Consider the following 21,429-nt stretch of genomic DNA (forward strand, 5'->3'; position numbering starts at 1 on the left):
GCAATGGAAGACAGCATCGTTAAAGATGACTGAAGAGGAGACGGGGGAATGAGGCCATCATGTATAATCTGATCTTGGTGAAGGGAGGTGAGTGTGGAACCCTGAACCTCCAAGGAAAGATACCGCTCAAAAGAAGAGCAGATCGTACAAGGAAGCCGGGTTCAGGCCGTGACTGAATTCAGATTGTGGTGACAGCTGGCCAACCTTTGCTCACTGCCCACTTGAAGGGGACTCCTTCAAGTGTCTCCTGTCCTGGGCACTGATAGTTCTGAGGAGCTACCATCTACATGTGCCCTCTGGGTCCTCTCAACCAGCCTCCGGTGATGCTGTTCTTCACTGAGGATGAACAGGTAGCAGAGGGAGGGGGTGCAGTTCATGTAAGGATGCAACGTTAGTAAGAAACAGAGTGAGATGTGGCCCTGGGCCCCAGACCATTCCATCTTGTCACTCCAGACGCCACCACTCTAACATCAGAGACTCAGTTTCTCCTGTTCTCCCCATTTCGTCTCTATCAGTTCCTTAAATGTTTAATGTCACCTGTCCTATGTCCTTAAGCCACCTCTTCTCTGAGCATCCTTCCTATATTAATTCAGCAAACCCCACAGCTTCAGCTCTTCCTGTGGATCTCCAAATCTGCTTCAAATCTGACCCAACTTTCAGTAGAATCCTGGGCATGGACTAAAACTTTTTACCTTCCCTTATCGTCTCCCTTCTTCCAATCAGCCACCAACCCTTGCTGGACTGGCCCAATGCCCTCAACATCTTCCTCTATGTCACAGTTCAGAGGAACCACCTGTGTGCTATGAAAGGTCTTTCCCCCTTCACCCTCTCCAAGACCTTGATCGACCTTTCTTGGTACTCCTTCTCATCTCTGTGATGTACAACGACTTGTTTCTCTTGACTACAAGACCTTGGTTTAGAGACAGCCTTTGCCCCTCTGCTGAGACTTTCGGCTTAAGATGGTCTTTTTGTTTTGGTTATCTTTGCCAAAGCATACCCTTGGGTCCCTTTTGTTTTGCTGGGAATTGAACTCAGGACCTTTAGAAGATCAATGAGTGCTCTTAACCACTCATCCCATCCATTCCACAGGCTGTGTGAATCTCCGGGTCATCTCTATACCACTTTCCTGCCATGCTTGTGTTGCATCTCTGTTTCCTGCCCTGATTATTATAAGCATTCTCTCAGCCAGTCTCTTTTGCTTCCAGTCTGCCCAGCTCTGACCTGTGCTTCCCATAGGTGTTAGATTTATAGGTTTAAAAAATGTATGTCTAATCAGACTTTGCTATGTAAAATTCTGCCATTGCTTCCCATCCTCAGTGGGGTAGTGTCACAGTTCTCAGTAGAGGACTTATGGCCCTGTGGGATTTGGCCTCTGCCAGCTTCCCCAAACTCATCGCTCATTGCCAACCTCCTGCTCTGGCTCTTTGCCATTGAACCATATAAACCCATTCAGTTTCATAAGCATACCTTATTCACTCTGTGTTTCCACACAGATGGGTCCCTTTGCCTAGAATATTCTTCTCCCTTTTTTGGACAAACTTCGATTTCTCTTTTATAACCAGCTTAAGGGTAAGGTTCTTTCAACGAGTGTCTTGGGGTTTTCAAGAGAGTTCCTTGCTCTCTGCTCTGTCCTGTCTTCCTCTTTGCCTCTGATAGGCACCCTCCCGTAGTAAGTTATCCTGTGCTTGGAGACTGAACTCTTGGACAGACATGTCTCTTTCATCTCTCTCTTATGGTTCTTGACTTTGGGGAAGAACAAGGCAGCCAGTAGATGCTTTTTAATTAACAGATACTCCAAGCCCTTTGACCTGGTTCCCCCTTTTAGGGACTTGTGTCCATATTCAGACCCCAGCACAAACTCCGATTTCTGAGTGTCAGTGATCACTTCCCTCTATGAGATGTAAGATCCACCAGAACTGGTGCCTCTTGTGTTTGAGTGTGTATGTTCAGTGCTCTCTCAATAATGTTTGTGTACGAATGAATAGATTTCCCAAGTCCATGTCAATCAGTAGAATTAGATTTACCTAACCTAAAATACCCTTCTCCAGAGGATATCACAGGCAGACAGGCTATCCAAATTTCATCCTAATTTCTAAAGTCCCTTTCTCCACTGGCATAAAAACAGCGCTGACTTTTTAAAAGATACACCAATGGCTGATCACCTGAGTTCCAAACACAAGACTGGAACAGATGTGGCCCAGCGAACTTCTGAATGTTGCGATGGTTATGTCTGGGCTAATTTCTGCCTCTCTTGAAGTCTGCCATGTTACAATATTGCTAGGTGAGGGGTCATCCCTAACTGGTAAGTATAATTCCATATAGAGCAACCAGAGATAAAATAGGCCACAGAGGGGCTGAAGAGGTGGTTAAGAGCACTCATTGCTCTTCCAAGAGTCCTGAGTTCAATTTCCAGCAACCACATGGCAGCTCACAACCACCGTCTTCCGGTATGCAGATGTACACGCAGACGAAGTACCCATACACATACAACACATGAATAAATAAATCTTTAGAGAACAATAGGCCATAGAAAGTGCCCCGGAACCGGGGCCAGATGCTCTTGGTCCCACCCTCAATCCCACTGTGTGCTTAGCTGTGTGACCTGGAGCACAGCTGTCCTGGGCCTTCATGAACCTGTGAAATAGGGATCACAGTACTCACCCCTCTGATCATTGAAGAGCTGTTGTACCCTCAATGCTTCTTTTAAGGGGTTTGTTGGTTTGTTGTGTCTTCAATAACTTCCATTTGATTTTCACAGCATGCACTGGTCTAGGACAGTGGTTTTGAACCTCCCTGATGCTGTGACCCTTTAACACAGTTCCTCATGTTGTGGTGACCCCTCAACCATAAAATTATTTTCACTGCTACTTCATAACTTTAATTTTGCTACCATTATGAATTGGTGATTGAGGCTTGTCAAGAGGGTTGCAACCCACATGTTGAGAACCACTAGTCTAAGACCGTAAGACTCTAAACCAAGAGGTGCCTGATCTTTGGGGACAGTAGTTTGTATCATGAAATAATACATTACCCCTTGATAGGCTCACATCCACTGTCATTGGCCTCAACCCTGGAGATATGCTGCATCCGATGGGGAACCTGGGGGCCCTGGCAGCCACCTCAGGCAAAATCTTTCAATGAGAACTAAAGACCATTCTTGGAAAGAATCATTACTCTGGGTTTCCCCAGTGATTACTGATGCTCCTAAAAGCCAGCTGGTTGGCCATAGCTACAAATGAGACAGACTTGGTTTCACCAGCAGTAAACAGACACTGTTTGCTCTTGGCTTCCAGTGGAATCTCTCCAGAGTGCCCCCACCGTCCTGAACTGTCACACTATCCTCCTCACACTACTCCAGTAGAGAAGTAAATATATTTTTAAAGATCCATACATAAAGAACTATCCATTTAATGCTCACGCCCATCTTTACTATCCATGGCTATTTAGCAGTGTTAGGGGTACAAATTGTCGCTGGGTCTGAAAAACAGAAAATCCAGAAGCTTACAGCAGCTGATGATTAGACTCTCCCCTTAGCCCCTTTAAGCCAACCCTGGCCTGGACTTATTTTCTTTTCTCCTGGCAATATATTTTTGTATTTGCTTAATACAAGTTTCTGCATTGCTTAATACAAGTAGTTTGGACCTGTTGGATATGGATTCTTTGGCTTGACATTTTTTCTTCCAACCAATACTTCCAGGGGATCTGAAAACTATACTCAGGTTAGCCCTGCGATGACATTGTGGACCTCATTTTGCTTTTGAGCCCAGGGATGAGGCTGGACTCAAGCATGTGGAAGTGGGATGTAGCGAGGATTCTCCGACGGAAGTGAGCCTGAGTTGCCATCTCGCGCTCCTTAGACAGATGCCAAGTTTGCTTTCTAGTGAAGCTGAGTGAGGAGTAGAGACCAAAAATAAAAACATCTCTGGTGGATATTGCAGCTTCTGTTTGATCCTCCCTTCAGAAAGTCCTATGTTTTTACACCCACCCCGTGTTAGGGACAGCACTGCAGAGAAAGAGCAACTGATACCGAATGTCACCTTCGTCACAGCCACCAGCATCACCACCAGCCATCATCACAGCCACCAGCATCACCACTACCACAGGGATCCGCTATGGGCCCCCACTGCTGTCCATCATCCTCTGCCACCACCCCCAACCCCTTTCCCTTGTCTAGGTCACAGGGCACTCTCTGCTTTATTTCACTTCCCAGCATCCTCTATGGTCAGGCAGCCTGTCCTAGGAAAGCACTGAACTATAGGTCCTACTTGCCTGCTGAGTTAGCCTACGATGATGCACCTTTCAAGATTTCACAATCTGAAAAATAAGAAAGATAATCTTTGTCCCCAGGGTTGATATACCGAATTAGCAGAGAGAGACAGAATACATTGGCTTAGATAAACCCACAAGGCCTGGCATTCCTGTGATCAGCCATGGCCCCTATGATCAGTAAAATAGTCTCTGGGTCTTTTCAGTTTCTAATATTAAGTGACCCCAAAGAAATTCACACCACCATCATCTCAGCCAAATTATAACAAGGAGATGTTATCCTGTCACACAGAGCAGGGACGCATGTTTGATGTGACCCGCCATTGTTGGAGAACAGTAGTGTGCTCCTTTCATGTTCCCAGTACTGTGACCTGGGCTACGAGAGTCCCAGATGAGGATGTATACCCAGTGTTTAATTGTGTTTCATTCGGAACAACCAGAGCCATTTCCAGCAAACTGAAGCAAAAACCTAATTAATCTTATCGATAATATTGAGGTTAAAAATCTGAAGGATCAGAGAAGCAGGGGAGAAGCCACAGTCGGTTCCTACTTCTTCCATTCCTCAGACCAAAAGGTCCAAGATTCTGTCTCCACCCTGCCTTATCACTTCCTGTTTCCTTTCTGTACAGACCTCCAGACCTCTGTGGTTAACTAGAGGCTAGGTCGGCCTCTGACTCCAAGCAAGCTTTATTTGTCAGAACACAAGTAAAATATCACACAACAGGGGCTGGAGAGATGGCTCAGAGGTTAAGAGCACTGCTTGCCCTTCCAAAGATCCTGAGTTCAATTCCCAGCAACCACATGGTGGCTCCCAACCATCTGTAATGAGATCTGATGCCCTCTTCTGGCCTGCAGGAATATGTACAGATAGAACACTGTATACATAATAAATAAATAAACTAAAAAACAAAAACAAAAAACAAAAAACCAAATGTATTTTAAAAAAATATCACACAACAGAAAACCTTTGCAGTCAATAGCCACAATCATCTGTTGAAACAAAAGGAACCCAACCCTCCACCAACTGCAGTGGAAAAGAGGAACATGACTTGTGGACTGGGTAGGGAAGAAGTGAGAACTGAAACAGTTGGTCCTAACTTTTTCCTAAAACACTGAAGCTTTTTAAACACAATCTCACCTGAATGAATAAAAAGCCCCAAAGTTCATGATGAAGCAGGACCGAGGCTTCAGAACAGCGTTCTATTTCCTACTCCCAAATGTGGCTCCTGGAGCTGTGTGGAACTCCAGTCCTACATATACAGTACAAACCACTAGATGGGAGAAATCTGGGGTGCTGCAATAGGCTTCTAGAAGAAGAAAAAGGCCGGGGCCGGAGAGATGACCTAGGAGAAAGGCTTACTGTACAAGTGTGGGGAACTAAGTTCTGATTCCCAGAGTCAGTGAGAAGAGCCAGGTATGGTAGCATGCCTGTGATTCCACAAACGGTGAGAAGGGAGAGGACATAGGTAGATCCTTGGAGCCTACTGGCCAGCTCACCTAGCCTACACGGCAAAGTTCCAGGACAATGACAGACCTCACATTAAAGGTGGAGAGTACCTGAGGATAACACCCAAAGTTGTCTTCTGGCCTCCCTTTCCACAAACATATGTGCTGTGCACATATACACTTATACGTGTGTGTGTGTGTGTGTGTGTGTGTGTGTGTGTGTGTGTGTGTGTGTGTATAAACCTTCATTCACATGTGATCCACTCACATGTATGTACATACATAAAATCAAAATAGACAATTCTCAGAGTGGATGCTTCTGGGTATTTTACTATATAGACATGCCATGTCATGGCTTATAGGGTGTCCACCAAATGACCTTCTTTACCCCAGAGGCAAGCCTTATCCTTATCTTCAAGACCCCAGACCCACCTATGCACACCACGTCCATGAAGCCATACATCCCATAGCAGATCTGGAAGAGGAGGTCTTGGCGCTGCCATTTTGCTGAGGGACTGAAGGTCGACCAGATGAGCCAAGAGATACTGGCGATAAGGAAGAGAGAACCCAAGATGGCGGCGGCAATCTGAACCTTCTCGATGACTGTCAGGGATATGGCCTGCCACTGGGGAGGAGAGAGAGAGGCAGATTAGCTGTCTGAGGGCCACACTCTTACTTCCGCTCCAGCAGCTCACTGGAAGAGCTTAAACCAGGGTGTTTCTCCACTTGTAGAACAACTTTGCAGTTTCATATTCTATTTTTGATGCAGAGGGAACCCGTGTCATATAAAATGATCAGACATCATTGTCAGGAGGGGGCTCTGGGCAGGCATGGCTGAGGAGGAGACCCTTATACTTGACTTTCATAGACATAGAAACCTGATGGCAGAAGGAAAACAAAGAGCTGGTGTGGGTGTTGTTCCGGCACAAGGATATTCCTTTCAGAGCAACACAGTCGATTTTCTCACTAATAGGTGCCAAGATGGCACAGGTCTCTCTTTGACTGTTTTGTTTTGTTTTTCCTTGCATGCCATTTAATATGCATGTCAGAGATCAACAGTTTGACAGAGGAGAGGACATGGGATGTGGGCGTAAGAAAAAATAAAACAGCTCACAATATACTGATTGTATTTTAACTCTTTCTTTTTCAAAGGAAAAACAGTGTACTTACGGTAGTATTGAGTTGGAGCTGAAGTGTGGGTGAGTTTTGGCTATGGAATTTATGATTATATACTTCACCTATGGAGCAATGTCCTAAATTAGCCTTGAGTAGGATTTGTTATTGTTGTTGTTTTGTTTCGAGACAGGAGTTCTCTGTGTAGCTTTGCAACTTTCCTAGAACTCACTCTGTAGTCCAGGCTGGCCTTGAACTCACAGAGATCTGCCTGATTCTGCCTCCTGAGTGCTGGGATTAAAGGCACGCGCCACCACTGCCCAGCAGCCTTGAGTAGGATTTTAGTTTAGGCTTGTTTCACTTAACAAATTAAGTATTGACTATTTCTATGTGCCTGGCCACTATGCTAAGCACTGTAGCTAAAGCACTGGACAAGACTGGACAAGACCCTTGCCCTATGGTACCCACAGCCTTGGGGGCACATAACTAAGAAGTTACATATGCAATCTGTCATGGATCTGCATACTGTCCTCAGGGAGCATTCCCAAGAATCATTGTGGCCTAAACACAAAGGAGAGGCACAGTGCCTTCTGCCTGCCAAGAGGGACCCCACCCTCTGCCGTCATTGGCTCAGATGGTCATTGGTCTTCTGAATGAGTTCCCCCAGTTGAGGCTTCCTCCTGGACCCCAGATTAGGCAGAAACCACACCCAAACACGTATTCACAGAGAGATCCTTTATTAAATGGGTTTAAAGGGGCTGCTTTCTGACTTACTCAGAAAACAGCAGCAAATGACCTTGCAGGTGTCATTTTTAAGAGGAAAAAAGGGGGAGGTCTGTGTTAGAATGTGCTAGGATGTGGTGGTAAAGGAGACAGAGGGTAAGGGAGAGAGGGACAAGGGAAAAGGGACAGGGGCCTTTGTCCCAGAGGGACAAAGAACTGTCTCTGGATAGAGAGGAGACAGACAAGGAGACATAAGCAAATGGTGGTTTTTAAAGGTACAGGGGGAAACCCCCTGTTAGGATGAGGTGTTTCATTTTAACTGGGCATGTTAATTAGGTGATCCAGAGGGGGCTTTTGATTGATGAACTTTGATAGCTGGACCTTGGGAGTCAGCCTCAGGAGGAGGAAGTCGCCAAATAAAGGAACAGACGTTGGTGGCTGCTTTAGGAATGTCATCTAATGTTTTTAGTGAGGCAGAGGGAACAGGAGGGAAAGGCAAGGCCTGCCAGAGCCACGTGTTTGAGTGGGCTAGCATCATTCACCTCCAAGGAACAGTAAGTATTGGAAAACACTTCACTTTTAGTCCAGATGTAGGACATGGGCCTTAACATTTAATTACACAGAGAGCATCCCATTACAGAGACTTAGCCCTTTCGATTTTCCAGTGCTTTCCCCAGCCTAGGGTTACACATAACAAAGGCATTTTCCAGAAGACAGTCCTATCGTATAGACATCCCTCATGTACAATAAATGCCTTTTCCACGGACAGCGTCTAGAAGAGAGTTCCTAATGAGTTTTTTGTTTCCACCATTAAGGCATCCCCACCTTCTCCTGCTCCTTCATCATCCCAAAGATACAGAGGCATAGAAAAGTCCTCTTCATCCCAATAATCTTCCTTCTGTTCCCAAGCCACCTAATGGAGCCCCTGACCAGAGTGAGCATGATGAAGAAGGTGGGGAATGAGGTGCTGTGTCCAAGAACTCTTTCTTGTCCCGTGAGAGGCTCCATGGAAGTGTATAGGAGGGACCTCAAGGAGAGAGCTGAGGAGCAGAGAGCTCTGAGATCTGACAGGAGGGCTTGGAGCGGGGAAGGGAGTCAGTGATACCAAGCTCTGCTGCTACCAAACACCTGGAACACCAGAATCTCATTCTCAACAAGGTTCTAATCCCCAAATCCTAAGATTCCACCCCCCCCATGAACTCTAATCCTGTAGCACCTGGGAGTGAAAGGACAAGGTCAGGGTACCAGGAAGGGGTGGCAAGTAAGGGGTCAGAGGACCCAATTCTGGTTGAGCCGTGTCCCCAAACTGGTTGGGTATGAATAAGAAGTTACTAAATCACAATGACTGTCAATTTTCCCTTCTGTAGGGATGCAGTTAATTGGTCTGTCCTATATCCTAGAGTATTAGGAATGTTAAATGTCAAGCCAGGGCAGAAAGGGCATTCTTTACTGTTTCAGTAAAGACAGAGATAAACTTACCAAGGCAGGGGTGAGCCTATGTGTGTATGTGTGCCTGCGTATTATATTAGGGGATGGTTGCCTGGCCTCAGGAATTCCTGTTGCAGACAGCAACCTGTTCCTCTGCTTCAGAGCCACACAGGCAAGTTCCCAGGTCCCCCTGTGCCTCCATTGTCTAAGCCTGCGTGTCCGGTAATAATAGCACTCACTTCATTGAGTTGTCTCCAGGGTAAAATTTGATAATACATATGAACTGACACTTGACAAGCAGTAATTAAACATTTGTTAATATATCATAGTCTTCATTCATTCAAGGGGAATGCATTCCAAGGCCCCCAGTAGGTATCTGAAGCCTCAGACAGTAGTGGACCCTATATCCAAGTACTGTCGTGACTCATGCCTGTTGATCTAATAGCCATGATGGCCCCTAAGTCACCAATGGGTAAACAGCATAGACAGCTTGAATGGATGAACAAAGAGACGACTCATGTCCTAGGTAGGGTGGAGCAGGAAGTCATGACATCTTCTCACCCTACTCCAAACAATACGCAATTACAAGTTTTACTTTTTTTCTAGAGTTTTCCTTTTAATATTTTTTGGTGGCGGTTGGCCATGGTTAACTAAAACCACAGGAAGATAGAATTAATGAAGTTGCCATTCAGAGGTGTCAACAACAAGGTGGGGAGCAGTCAATGGGGCCTCAAGACTCACTAGGCTATGACTCCTTTCTTAGTAGGTATTCTAGATACAAGCCGTACTTTGAGAATGTCACTAATATATAATTCCCTATAGTGAAGACTTGAGCTATTTCTTACATCTTTGCCTGGGACACAAACCAGGAGCTGAGAGAGCCAAGATATGTGGAAAGGTACCTCCCAGCTATGATGGCAGAACCCTATCCATAGCTCTGTTGGCTTCTAGTCAGGTCTGCCTGCTCCAAGCTCTACTGCAGATAGTCCAGCTGGGCTTTTTGCACAGAGGGAGGCCACTGTGGCAGAGCAGTCATGTCACACTTAGAGAAGCCCAGGACACACACATGGAACAATTTTGGACACAACCATATAGCACACCTTTGAGTCCAAGCTGTTTCTAGACAGAAAAATGAACTGGCATTTACTGAGCACGCACTATTGCATTTCCAGGATCAACAGAATCAGAGGGGTCCCCTGTGCCTAGAAACTCATAATTGAAGTCAGCGGAGTAACTTGGAAATAGATTAACAGGCCAATATCGCCAGCGCTGCCATTTGCTTACCTGATGCAGACTCAAAATAACCTTTCTTTACGCCAAGAAGAAAGCTATACCTGAATGATTTTTTCATTAACTGAGTCAAAGGTGGAATCAAGATGGGGGTGTCTTGGGGTGAGTTCATAGATTTTTGGATCTGACCTTTCCTGAGGCCTGAGTCAGCTGTAAAGAAAGGGGTGGGTTAATGCACTCAGACCTCCACTGCACCCTGAGGACGTGGAATCAGCTGTTGCTCGGCATTGCTATTTTAAGATGCTGAAGATGGAACTAGCAGTTGGGAGGGGCTCCCCATCCAGAGGCTGAGATGCCTGGGAATTTGACGCTTCCCTCCCACGAATTCCTGAGAGTTCCTCCATGAGGAATGCCACAGGGCAACTCCACATTTTTAGATGCTCCTCAATGCAGAGACCCTACTACAATCACCCACTCCCAACCCTCCTGGATTTGCAAGGTTGACTCTGCCCCACTCACAGAAGAGGGAAAATGTCAGGTGTCTGTGAGCTCCATTCTCACTGTCTTGCTGGCTAATTGATTACACGGCTGCTTGGCTGATGATGTGTATGTGGAGCTATTTACAGAACAGAATGCTCGCTCTCTCTCTCTCTCTCTCTCTCTCTCTCTCTCTCTCTCTCTCTCTCTCTCTGTGTGTGTGTGTGTGTGTGTGTGTGTGTGTGTGTGTGTGTGTACACACTCTCTTCACTGGTAAACTGCTTGATGTGGCTGACTGGCACAGGACCTGTCAGCAACTGGGGTGAAGATGGCTATGTCAGCGGAGGAGGAGAGGAGAGAGTAGGCAGAGAGAGCCCTGAGTTCTGCCAACCTGATTGACAGGTCCCTACTCCAGCTCTGGCTTGGCTTTCCCTTACCTCCATGGTAGCCTTTTGTTACTATGATGTTATGGTTTCTTCTTCATTATTGTACACCCCCTCTTCCATTTTCTTTGCCACACTTTTCTGCTTCTTCTCCATTCCTTCCCACGCTGTCCCTTGTCACAGAAAGTGTGGTCTGTGGGCCAGCAGGAGTGGCCCCTACAGCTTGTTAGCAATGCAGACTCCCAGGCCCTGCTCTAGACCAGTGAACTGAAATCCACTCCGTAAGACTCTAAGTAAATCACAAGCACATCAAAGCCCGAAAAACACCACTGAGCCATCTCACAGCTCGCTCTCAAGCCCTTGGCTTTAACTCGAACCTCACCTTTCCTGTTATGTACCCCCAATGACCTGTTCTCTTTGTCTTTGATTTTCTCTTTTCTTCCCTCCCTCCCTTCCTGTCTTTCTGGTTCTTCCACTTTCCTCCTCTCCCATCCCTTCCTTCCACCTTTCCTCTTCTCATTAGCCCATCTGTTATCTTATTCTGTCTCTTTCCTTGTTATATCGTATATTTCTCTCTCTGCCCAGCCCTTCCCTTCTTGTCTAGACTTATGGGATTCAGCGATTTCCCTACCGTGAGGCAGGTAATGAGGGAACCTCAGGCTGGGAAGCCCTGGATTTACCTGTAGAGGATTCTTTGTGCTTATGGCGACGACATGGTATTTGTAGTAGCACAGTTCACAGCTCCAGCAGCCCCTTTCACTGATCCACTTGATGAGACACGGCTGGTGGGTACATTTCACTGAACCGTCACAGCGGCATGGGCTTAGCAGCTCTCCCTGTGGGGGAAAAAGAGGGACAATGGTGAGCCTGGAGCCTCAGTCCGGCGGGGGGGGGGGGGGGGGGGGGGGGGGGTAGATAGGCGGATGGATACTGAAATCCTGATCCAATCCACTCTGATAGGCCAGATAAGGCTGCTCCATCCAAGCCACAAGCTCTGTCTGGAGGCACCAGAGTCTCCTGAAGAGGCTGGGCTCTGCTGTTCCTACCCTGGAAGCCAAGCAGCGGTAGTCAGCTAAACTACCAGTTCGGAGCCATCCCTCCTTCCTGGAAAAAACATAAAACAATGCTTCCTAAGCCGCCTAAGACCTAGGATGTCCATGGACCCCTTCTGTAGTCCAATGGTGGGTGGTGGGCACCTCAAGTTTCTCTTTAGAAACTCAACCAAACCAAAATACTCACAGGGCTAGAGAGGAGACACAAATGACAGAAATCTGCTGGTGAAGACAGGAATGATTTGGGGAACACAGACTGAAAACAGGACAGCCACCTTCATCTTCAGCTAGCAACAGATGAGGGAATATGATAGCATGTGTATTTTTGGTAGTGCTGGTGACTGAACCCAGGACCCCATACAGACTGTCCCCAACCCTACAGGGAATCTTTCTCTAAAACTTCCCAGTAGTCTGATTGTCACAGTTTAAAAGTATGTCACACGGGTCACTTTGACCGAGTGTAGAGAGATGCCTATAGGCCATGGGACTCTGAACTTGAGCCTTTACGTTCTCCTGCAAAGACACCGGTGCTCTCAGTGATGCTTTCCATGCTGGGCCCCTGAGTGGAAAAGAAATGTAGGTCAGGCCTGAATCCTGGGGATCTTGGAGGCTGGCCAGTGTCCTTGCTGAAGGCCTGGGTTGCTCCAGCCAACTTTGGGGCTAAGGACAAAAGACCAGCTTAGGAGCCTTGGAAGCTGGGAAACACATCTGGCCAAGCTAGATGGTGTCAGGATGGGAGACCCCTAGTAACTGAACTGCAGAGTGGGGCTCATTCTCTAGAGCTGCCTGTGACACTTCAGATAGCCATGATGGGGACCTCTGTCTCTTGTCACCTGATATGGTGGCCCCAAAGTGCCTCTGTGAATCTCGCCAGCTAGTCTCTCTCTCTCTCTCTCTCTCTCTCTCTCTCTCTCTCTCTCTCTCTCTCTCTTGCTTTCAAGACAGAGTTTCTCCGTGGTAGTTTTGGAGCCTGTCCTGGATCTCACTCTGTAGACCAGGCTGGCCTTGAACTCACAGAGATCCTCCTGGCTGTGCCTCCCAAGTGCTGGGATTAAAGGCATGCGCCACCACCGCCCAGCTTCCATTTCCCTTTTTTTCTCTCTCTTTCTCCTTCCCAGCTCCCCATCCACCCTCTTTGCTCATTAAATCCCCAGTGACTTAGCTCTTGCACTCACCTTCCTAGGGACCTTAACATTTGGCCTCTGCATTCCCTCTGACCTTACTCGGGGGCTTTGCTCTTGAGTCTTACTCCTCCTTTGCTGTCCATGCTTCCGGGCCAGGTCACTCATTTTGGATCCAGCTCCTCTGTCTGAGTCCTATCCAAGTACCCCAAGCCCTGAGATACTAAGTTTGGGATAAGGCTGCTCAACCACTTTCCTGCTTCTTTGAATGTTTTGTCATTTCAGAAATGGTGCCTTGTTCTCAAACGTGAATGAACAAGCCCAGGATCTTCTGGCCTCTGAGTGCATCTGTCTGCATATTTAGTCACATTCTTCACTGTTGACTCTAGAAACAGACATCTCCTTCTTATGATTTCTGGAACCATCTTTCCCTTTCATTTCAACCCCTATACACAAAGTCTTAGTCTTGGCTCCTGAGGAGTCCTTTTGTCCTCAGTCTACTCAAATGGTTAATTTTGTTTTTCAGATGGCTCTGATGCCAGTTCCCACAGGAAGTCATCCATCCTTCTCCAGGTGGAGATCAGTACTCTAACCTGACAGGACTTTCCGCTGGTGAATTTAGCACAACACTCAACACATGTCCACAAGGATCTAGTCATGTACCTATCTGCCCTCCAAAGGGCATGGGTGGAGTTTACATCCTTGTACATCTCCCTGGTGCCAAGCCCTACAGTAGAAGGCACTTGGCAATCTTTTGAATGGCTAAATGAAAAAAAAAAAACAAAACCAAAACCAAAAACCAAATGCCATCCTAGGCTCCTGCAATGCCCACTCTATGAGAATAGGTACCATGTTGTGTTTTTGTTTGTTTGTTTGTTTGTTTGTTTTTGAGATATGGTTTCTTTATGTAGCTCTGGTTTCCTGAGACTAGCTCTTTAGACCAGGCTGGCTTCAAACACACAGAGATCTGCCTGACTCTGTCTCCTAAGTGCTGAGATTAAAAGTGTGCCACCACGCCAGGCTAACCATATTCATCTTATTAACCTAGTAATTTTTGCCGTACCTGGAACCCCACACACCTGTGTGCAATGACTTTCCTGGGTAGCAGAGAAACTTGGGTACTCGGCACCACAAACCATCACCTAGTTGCCCATGCTGTTCCTCAGGAACTGACAGCTTCTCTTGGCTGTGGCCTTCCCCAATCCCGTTTGGTGGCACTTCCCAATTAGTTTCCAGGTCACTGCACTGTGACTCCCTCACAGGGCAGAATTTTGCACAACTGTGCATCCCTAGCATTCAGTACCATTAGACAATAATCTATCTGACTTTGGCCGCTGATCCTGGGCTTATTTGTGTGATGAACAAGGGGTTTTACTCCTCCAGGACATAGGCCGTCTCCAGTTCTGTGATGCCTGTCTGTGAAGAGGAGGCTGGAGTTGTGCATGTTACTGGCCCCACAGTGCACCCAGCTAACTCCCTGAGGTGCTGAGTGTCTGTGCTGTGGCTATGAGAAGGAAATGGGAGGGGGTGAGAGGAGAGAGGTGCTGGGGGGAGGGGCAAAGCCCTCATTATTCATGGCAGCATTTCCTAGGCTCATTAATTCTAGCAGGATGAGCGAGGCTTGATTAATCGGGTTGTTAAGCAGCCATGTCAAGTCGCCGATCAGGTAAAAGACATTACTTCCGGTCGCTGGCGATGAAACTAAGTGACAGCAGCATGCACCCCTGGTTTCCCAAGCAGCAGCTAGGAGAAGAAGTATGAACATCCTGGCTGGAAGCAGCTGATAACGCAATCTCTGCCCTCCACCTTGGCTCTGTATGGGGACCTTTGGATCTCACCAGAGTCCTTTGAACAGTCAGATACCTGTCTGTAGAGGAAGGGTGTTTGGCCCAGCCTGGTCCCAGTGCCTGGCTCAGGGGCCAAGAGGCCAGAGTTGAGGTATTTCCCCTGAAGTAACTCATTAATTCCCCCACATGTACACTAGACACCCCCAAAGGCCGACTGGATATTAGTAAACAGGGTACCAAAACTCCTTTTAAAAAATACTTATCTGATGAATGAAGCAATGCTAGTTTTCCATGAAACTCTTTTAAACTTAGTGTTTGTGCAAGTGCTATGCTGATTGCTTAATCTATGTGTGTGTGTATGTGTGTATGCATGTATGTACATATTTTATGTACTTCAGGACAAAGGTCACAGTCCTTTTACTGATTAGAGTAAAATGCCAACTTAGCCTGGGTCCTTCTGGTTATACCCACGGGGGCGTCTTCAGGAACAATAAGATAGAAATAACTGGCAGCCCAAACGGGATCATGTTAAACTTAATGAAGATGCTCTTCACAGTAAACTCCATTAAAAGCTAAAATGAAGGGGGAGGGGTGGGGGGCTAGAGCGACAGCTCAGTTCAGTTGGTAGAGTGCTTTGGTGCACAAGGATGAGGACCTGAAGTTTGCGCCTCAACACTCACATAGAAGGTTGAGCTCAGTGGTGCACGCTTGAATCCCAGAACTTGGGAGGCAGGGACAGGAGGGTCCTTGAGGCTCACTAGTTAGGTGACCTAGCTTAAAAATGGCAAGCTCCAGCTCTTACTAAGAGATGTCTCAAAAGTAAGGTAGATTGCTGGGTGGTGGTGGTGGCGGCGGCGGCAGCACACACCTTTAATCCCAGTACTCGGGAGGCAGAGCCACCAGATCGCTGTGAGTTCGAGGCCAGCCTGGTCTACAGAGTGTGTTTCAGGACAGCCAGGGCTACCCAGAGAAATCCTGTCTTGAAGAAGAAGAAGAAGAAGAAGAAGAAGAAGAAGAAGAAGAAGAAGAAGAAGAAGAAGAAGAGAAGGAGGAGGAGGAGGAGGGGAATGCAATGTCGTAGAGCCAGTCAGTGACATGAGGAACATGAGAGGCCATGGCTTTCTGACCAGCATCAGCCACTGAGCTTTGCCACACTGAAGTCTGTACTGTGAGTCTCTGTCTCCTTCCCTGGAGGAGGGAGGGATATTTCTGGCCCACCTCAGGCCCCTCAGCCAAATCTCCCATGACAGCCAACTGCAGCCATGTCTCCTCTCCTGCTTCATCACACACAGTCTGGTAGTGCATCATTTTCATATCCTCTGAGATTTAGGCTGATAGCTAATCTCACCGTCACCCCAGCAACTAGGCAAACTGGAGATGCCCAGGAAAGGTGTGTACTAAAGTCTACAGGTTCCAGGGTGTGGGGAAGAACAAGGCCCCTCTAGCTTGGCTTCCCTATGGTGGGGAAGCTTATAATCAACTTCTCTTCAGAGTGGAGCAAACTCCAATGATCAAAAGGGCTCACTAAACACAAAGGGACCAGATACTTCCTCAGTGATCTCAGGGCTTTGGGACAAGGAAGAAACTGGCCCTCCAAAGGGTGGAGTGTTTGGGAGCGGCTAAGAAAATGTATTTTAAAAATCAAGCACTTTGATTTTGGATGTCTCTTCACCCACTACTCGCTAAGCAAATGGCTGCAACCTTTGTGATGCTCTGTGTATTTATTTACCTTCCAAGTACAGATGACTTAAAGGACCTCCTTAAAGGACCAAATGAGATGAAGCATGCTAAGCACTTGACAGTCCCCAGCAAAAGTAAGAAGCCCTGTTGCTAAATTAGCTTTAACTCATATTTCTTTAAGACTTCAGGATTTTTCTATTACAATTCCATTTTTCTACTGTCATGCTAAGATCAGTCAAATGGGTAAGACAGGACAAGATCCTTAAGAAAAGGCTCGGCTGGGTCACAGAGAGAAGTTAAGATTAAAGAACATTCTAGGGGAGTCTGTCCTTCTGGGACAGGAATCAGGATGCGGTGTTCTAGATTCCCAATCCAGATATGTCCTTGTGTTACTACAGGACACTTGGGAATATTTGGGGGACGTTTAGTTTGGAGATGCTAGACAAGAGAAGAACACAGGTCTCTTGGGTTGACACTGTGTTACAGGCAGGAATCAGAAAGACAAGGTAGTTTCCTAGCTGTGGCTGTGACTCACTTGGTGGGAGGGACCAAGAAAAGGACGAAGATTCTTCCACCAATGGGGCAGTTGGTGGCCACGGCTGTTCCTCAATTCACAGATGTTGTGTTTCTTCTTGAGTTTGTTTCGTTTTTTTGCCTCTTTCAGTCTGAAGAGTCCTCAGGTCACCCAGTTGCTGTGGCAACACCAGGTAAACCTAAGACTGCCTTTTTTATTTCCCACTCACCCATAACCAGGCATCCCTGCCACTGAGCAGGAAGAAATATATACAGCATCTGGTGGCAAAGACCGGCCCCATGCTGGGCTGGAGTTTGCTGTTCTGCAATGCCAAAACAAGGAAAGAGTAAAACACCAGCCTTGGGGCACAGTTTATAGTTATTTTCCTTTATCGAGACTCATGGTGATTAAGAGCTTGACTCTCCTCCTAGACAGTCTTGGCTTTATCTAGGCTCTGGCAGTCTGGCAGACAAGTTGATCAACTTGTCGACCGCTCTAAGCTGCGTTCGGCTGTTCCTTTGTCCATTCAGTATTTACGTGCTTTGTTCCATCTTCTAGATGGTAGGCATAAAGTTCCCTGGTAGAGACAGACAATAAATCTGATAAACAAGTCGATTGTGTCTACCTAAGATATGCTGTCATGTGCTGGGGAGAAAAATAATCACGGAAAGAGAAAAGGGACTACGGAGGAGGACAAGGCAGACTGAAATTCTAAATAGGATGGTGTGGCAGTTAATCTTCATTGTCAAGTTGACTGCGTTTAGAATCACCATGGAAACACACCTCTGGGTGTGTTGATGAAGTCGTTTCCAGAAATGCTTAACTTGAGGGAAGACCCATGCTGAGTGTAGGTGGCAGTACCCCCAACAGCTTGGGACCCAGAATGTCTGAGAGAAGAGCTGAGCATGAGCATTTATCTCTCTGCTTACTGCCTTTGGAAGCAGTGTGAGCAGATGCTTCATGTTCTCACTGCTCTGCCATCCCTGCCATAATGGACCGGATTCTCCGGAACTCCCTGATGGCTCCTTGGTCCCACTTGAGTGGATCTAGAATCAGGTAAAATTCTTGTATTTTTGTCAGAGTGACTACGAAAGTAACTGTATTCCATAACCAATGGCTACAGAAGCCCTCTGAAGAAGGGTATTTAAATTAAGACGTGAGGCAGGCAGAGGAATAAACCATGTAGATAGATGGGACAGAGCAATCTGGGCACTGGAAAGATTAAGTGCAAAGGTTCCAAGGCAGAAAAGTGATGGACATATTTCAGGAGAAGCAAAGACGTTGGTGTGTTAGGATTGAGTAAGTGAGAGGAACGAGAATAGAAGAGGTCAAAATAGGTGTGAACGGTGGGGAAAGGGGTCAGGCAAGGGTTGTGGACCATCATAAGGCCTTGGCATTCGTGGATGAGGTGGGTAGTCTTGCATGTTTTGAGCGAGAGATTATGGAGACTTTCTTGGTCTCTAAGCCCTTCTTCTTGTCTCCTTCAAAGGACATGATCTAACTGTGTATGACAGGATTGTGCTGACTTCTCTATGGAGACAGACTAGAGGGGAATAAAGCAGAAGCTGGAGATAGAAGGCCACTGCAATAATCCAGGTAGAGGAGGAATGTGTTTCAGACCACATGGTATCCGTACAAAACCGAAGAAATATAAAACCTGGATGTATTTTTTGGAGAAATGCACGTTGAGGTCGGTGGGTTAGATGTGGTATGTGAGCAAGAAAGGAAAGTAGAGGCCGATGCTAATTTTGACTTGAGCATTGGGAAGAATGGGAGAGCTGCTTTTAGTTGAATTGGGGCTGAAAAGTTCAAGTGGGTTTTGGAGTGAAGAGTGGGGGCCCCCTTTTGGAAGGATCAACCATGAGAGGCCATCAGCTATGGAGGAGGAACGCACAAGAAGACCTGCAGTGTGCGTTAGCCTGACATCCGGGGCTGAGACCAGTTAGGAGCATGGGACTCATCAGCAGTGAGGTGGTGTCCAAATCCACCACTTAGATGAAATAACCAAGGCGGTCAGCATATGTCAGAAAAGGAGGGGCACCAGGTCTGATCCCCTTGAATAACCATGTTTAGAAGTCAGAAGATGGAGTTGGGGAGTTAGCTGAGTGGCAGAGCGCTTGGCTAGCAAGTGCAAGGCCCTGGATTTGATCCTCAGCTCAAAAAAAAAAAAAAAGTTAGAAGATGTTGGGAACCAGCAGAAGAGGCTGAGGAGAGAAGACTAGCCAGGTCAGAGAACACGGTATTCTGAAAGCTGAGGAAGCATACAAAGTGTGCTAAGACAAGAGGGAGCCATCAGCCTTGTCGAATGGACCAAGTCAGACGAGGACCAAGACTTACCTGTGAATCTTGCGAATTTCACTTCTGATTCCCCACCCCCATTTTCTAGGTGAAATTTAACAAAAAAAAAAAAAAAAAAAAAAAAGTGGTTGTGAGCTGAGCATGAAGGTGAAGGGAGAGTTATCGAAGGCCTGAGATCAGGATAAAACACCAGGAGAGCTTTAGGGAGACTTTTATCAAAACAAATTGCCTCATCTATGAAACCAGGGGAGCAAGTCAGCACTCACTCAGCTTCACTGGAGTCTAATATGTAAGGGTTACAAGGGGTTAGCAAACTTGCTTATCACACTGTTTTCCCACCTCCTTCAAGTATGAATTTCCTTCCTTCATTTCCTCTTCTTTTCTATATCGCTGTCTTCACTGTCTGTAAGCAGGTCTGTAGATGTGATGCCATCTGTCACCTCAACACAGTGAGGTTAGTAATGATTGCTCCCACTTCACGAGTGACGATAACATATGAAGAGAGTTTGTTATATGCCCACGGAAGAGCTGGGCTCTGAAACTAGTTCTGTTCATCAGACTGCCTCAGTTACCCAAATCATCTTTTTCCACTCCGGTACTGTTGCCTTTGTCTCATCTCCCACCCACAGCAGCCTGCCTTGAAGACCCTTAACTTTCCTGCCCTGATATGAGAGATGAACTTGTCAGATCCCTGTTGACATCTAAGCACGAGGACATGCACACCCTAGTCGTCTGTCCTGCATCTCCGTCTCTGAAGTCAGTTCTGGACCATAGTCATTGGCTATTCATTGATGTATGTGTGGTGGGGGACAGGTCAAAATAGGATCTCACTTCCTCTCCGCTCCTCCCTCACGCTTCCAACCTTAGTAGGGAGGAGGCATTTGTTGAGAAAGAGTTAAGAGACAAAGATTTTCATAAGCAGAATAGCCCACTAAAGCTTGCTCTGAGAGTCTATGTTAGTAAAGGAAAGTCCGGTGGTCTTGTAGCTGTTCTGCTATGAAAAGCCACAGGACCTAAACTTTAAAAGTCAGAGCTTCCCCTCCAGGCTAGAACTCTGTATTGTGATCGGGAGGGATGGGTATAGAGGTAAGAATTAGGTCGTTGGGTGTGTGTGTGTGTGTGTGTGTGTGTGTGTGTGTGTGTGTGTGTGTTGGGGACATGTTGATGCCAAAGAAGGTAGAGACTTCTCAGTGTCTGACCGAAGTAGCATTTCTGATGACAGGTGGCTGACAGGGAAAGTCAGGCACTGTTTTCTGTCACTCCTTGAAGCCCTCACATTCTGGGACCAGCAAACAGTGAAGACTATCAATATCACACACACACACACACACACACACACACACACACACACACACACACACCTCTGACTACAGGCATAACAAACAATATCATGGGCCCAAAACAACATCATGGGTCTACAATATCGATCAGTTGTTTGTATCGCCATCCTCCAGGTTTGTGGAAAAAAGACTGAGAGACGAAGAGACAAAACCCAGATATGGTTAATAATGAACAAAGCTAGGATAACCTGGGAAATCCCAGTGTCTTCTTCCATCAGGACAGCAGGCAATCATTTCCTCATTCTCCAGACTGTGGGAGTCAATGTGTTCTGGCATCGGGAACAAGACAAAAAGGGCTTATCACGATGGCCTCCTTGCCCGCAGACTGTGAAGGATGAAGGGAAGGAAGGGTGATGACCTCCAAAGACACCCCAGGACCTGAAAACCCATTATTGTTCACGGACAAGCCATTCTGAATTCTGTGCATTCTGTACTGTATGAACAGCTCTGTTTTCTGAAGAGGGTCTGTTAGCCCCACCACCCATCATACTCCCTTCCCAGACAGGCCGTGCTTTCCTCAATGGATCTAAGGCCAAATCTTGGCTTCAAGGGACTAACAGCATGCCAATAA

The 21,429-nt window shown here is 46.7% G+C and overlaps 1 protein-coding gene across 1 annotated transcript in view; it reads right to left on the reverse strand.

The window, feature by feature from the left end:
- Nucleotides 1-21,429, reverse strand: part of Marchf4 (membrane associated ring-CH-type finger 4) — a 117,817-nt gene that overhangs the window by 11,414 nt on the left and 84,974 nt on the right. The window contains exons 2-3 of the mRNA XM_036173319.1: nucleotides 11,747-11,902; nucleotides 6,145-6,337 (exon numbers count right to left, since the gene is read on the reverse strand). Of these exons, the coding sequence (XP_036029212.1) occupies nucleotides 6,145-6,337; nucleotides 11,747-11,902 (349 nt within the window). The remainder of the gene's footprint in view (nucleotides 1-6,144; nucleotides 6,338-11,746; nucleotides 11,903-21,429) is intronic.

This window comes from Onychomys torridus, chromosome 23 (assembly GCF_903995425.1).
Source record: "Onychomys torridus chromosome 23, mOncTor1.1, whole genome shotgun sequence".
Taxonomy (NCBI): Eukaryota; Metazoa; Chordata; class Mammalia; order Rodentia; family Cricetidae; genus Onychomys; species Onychomys torridus.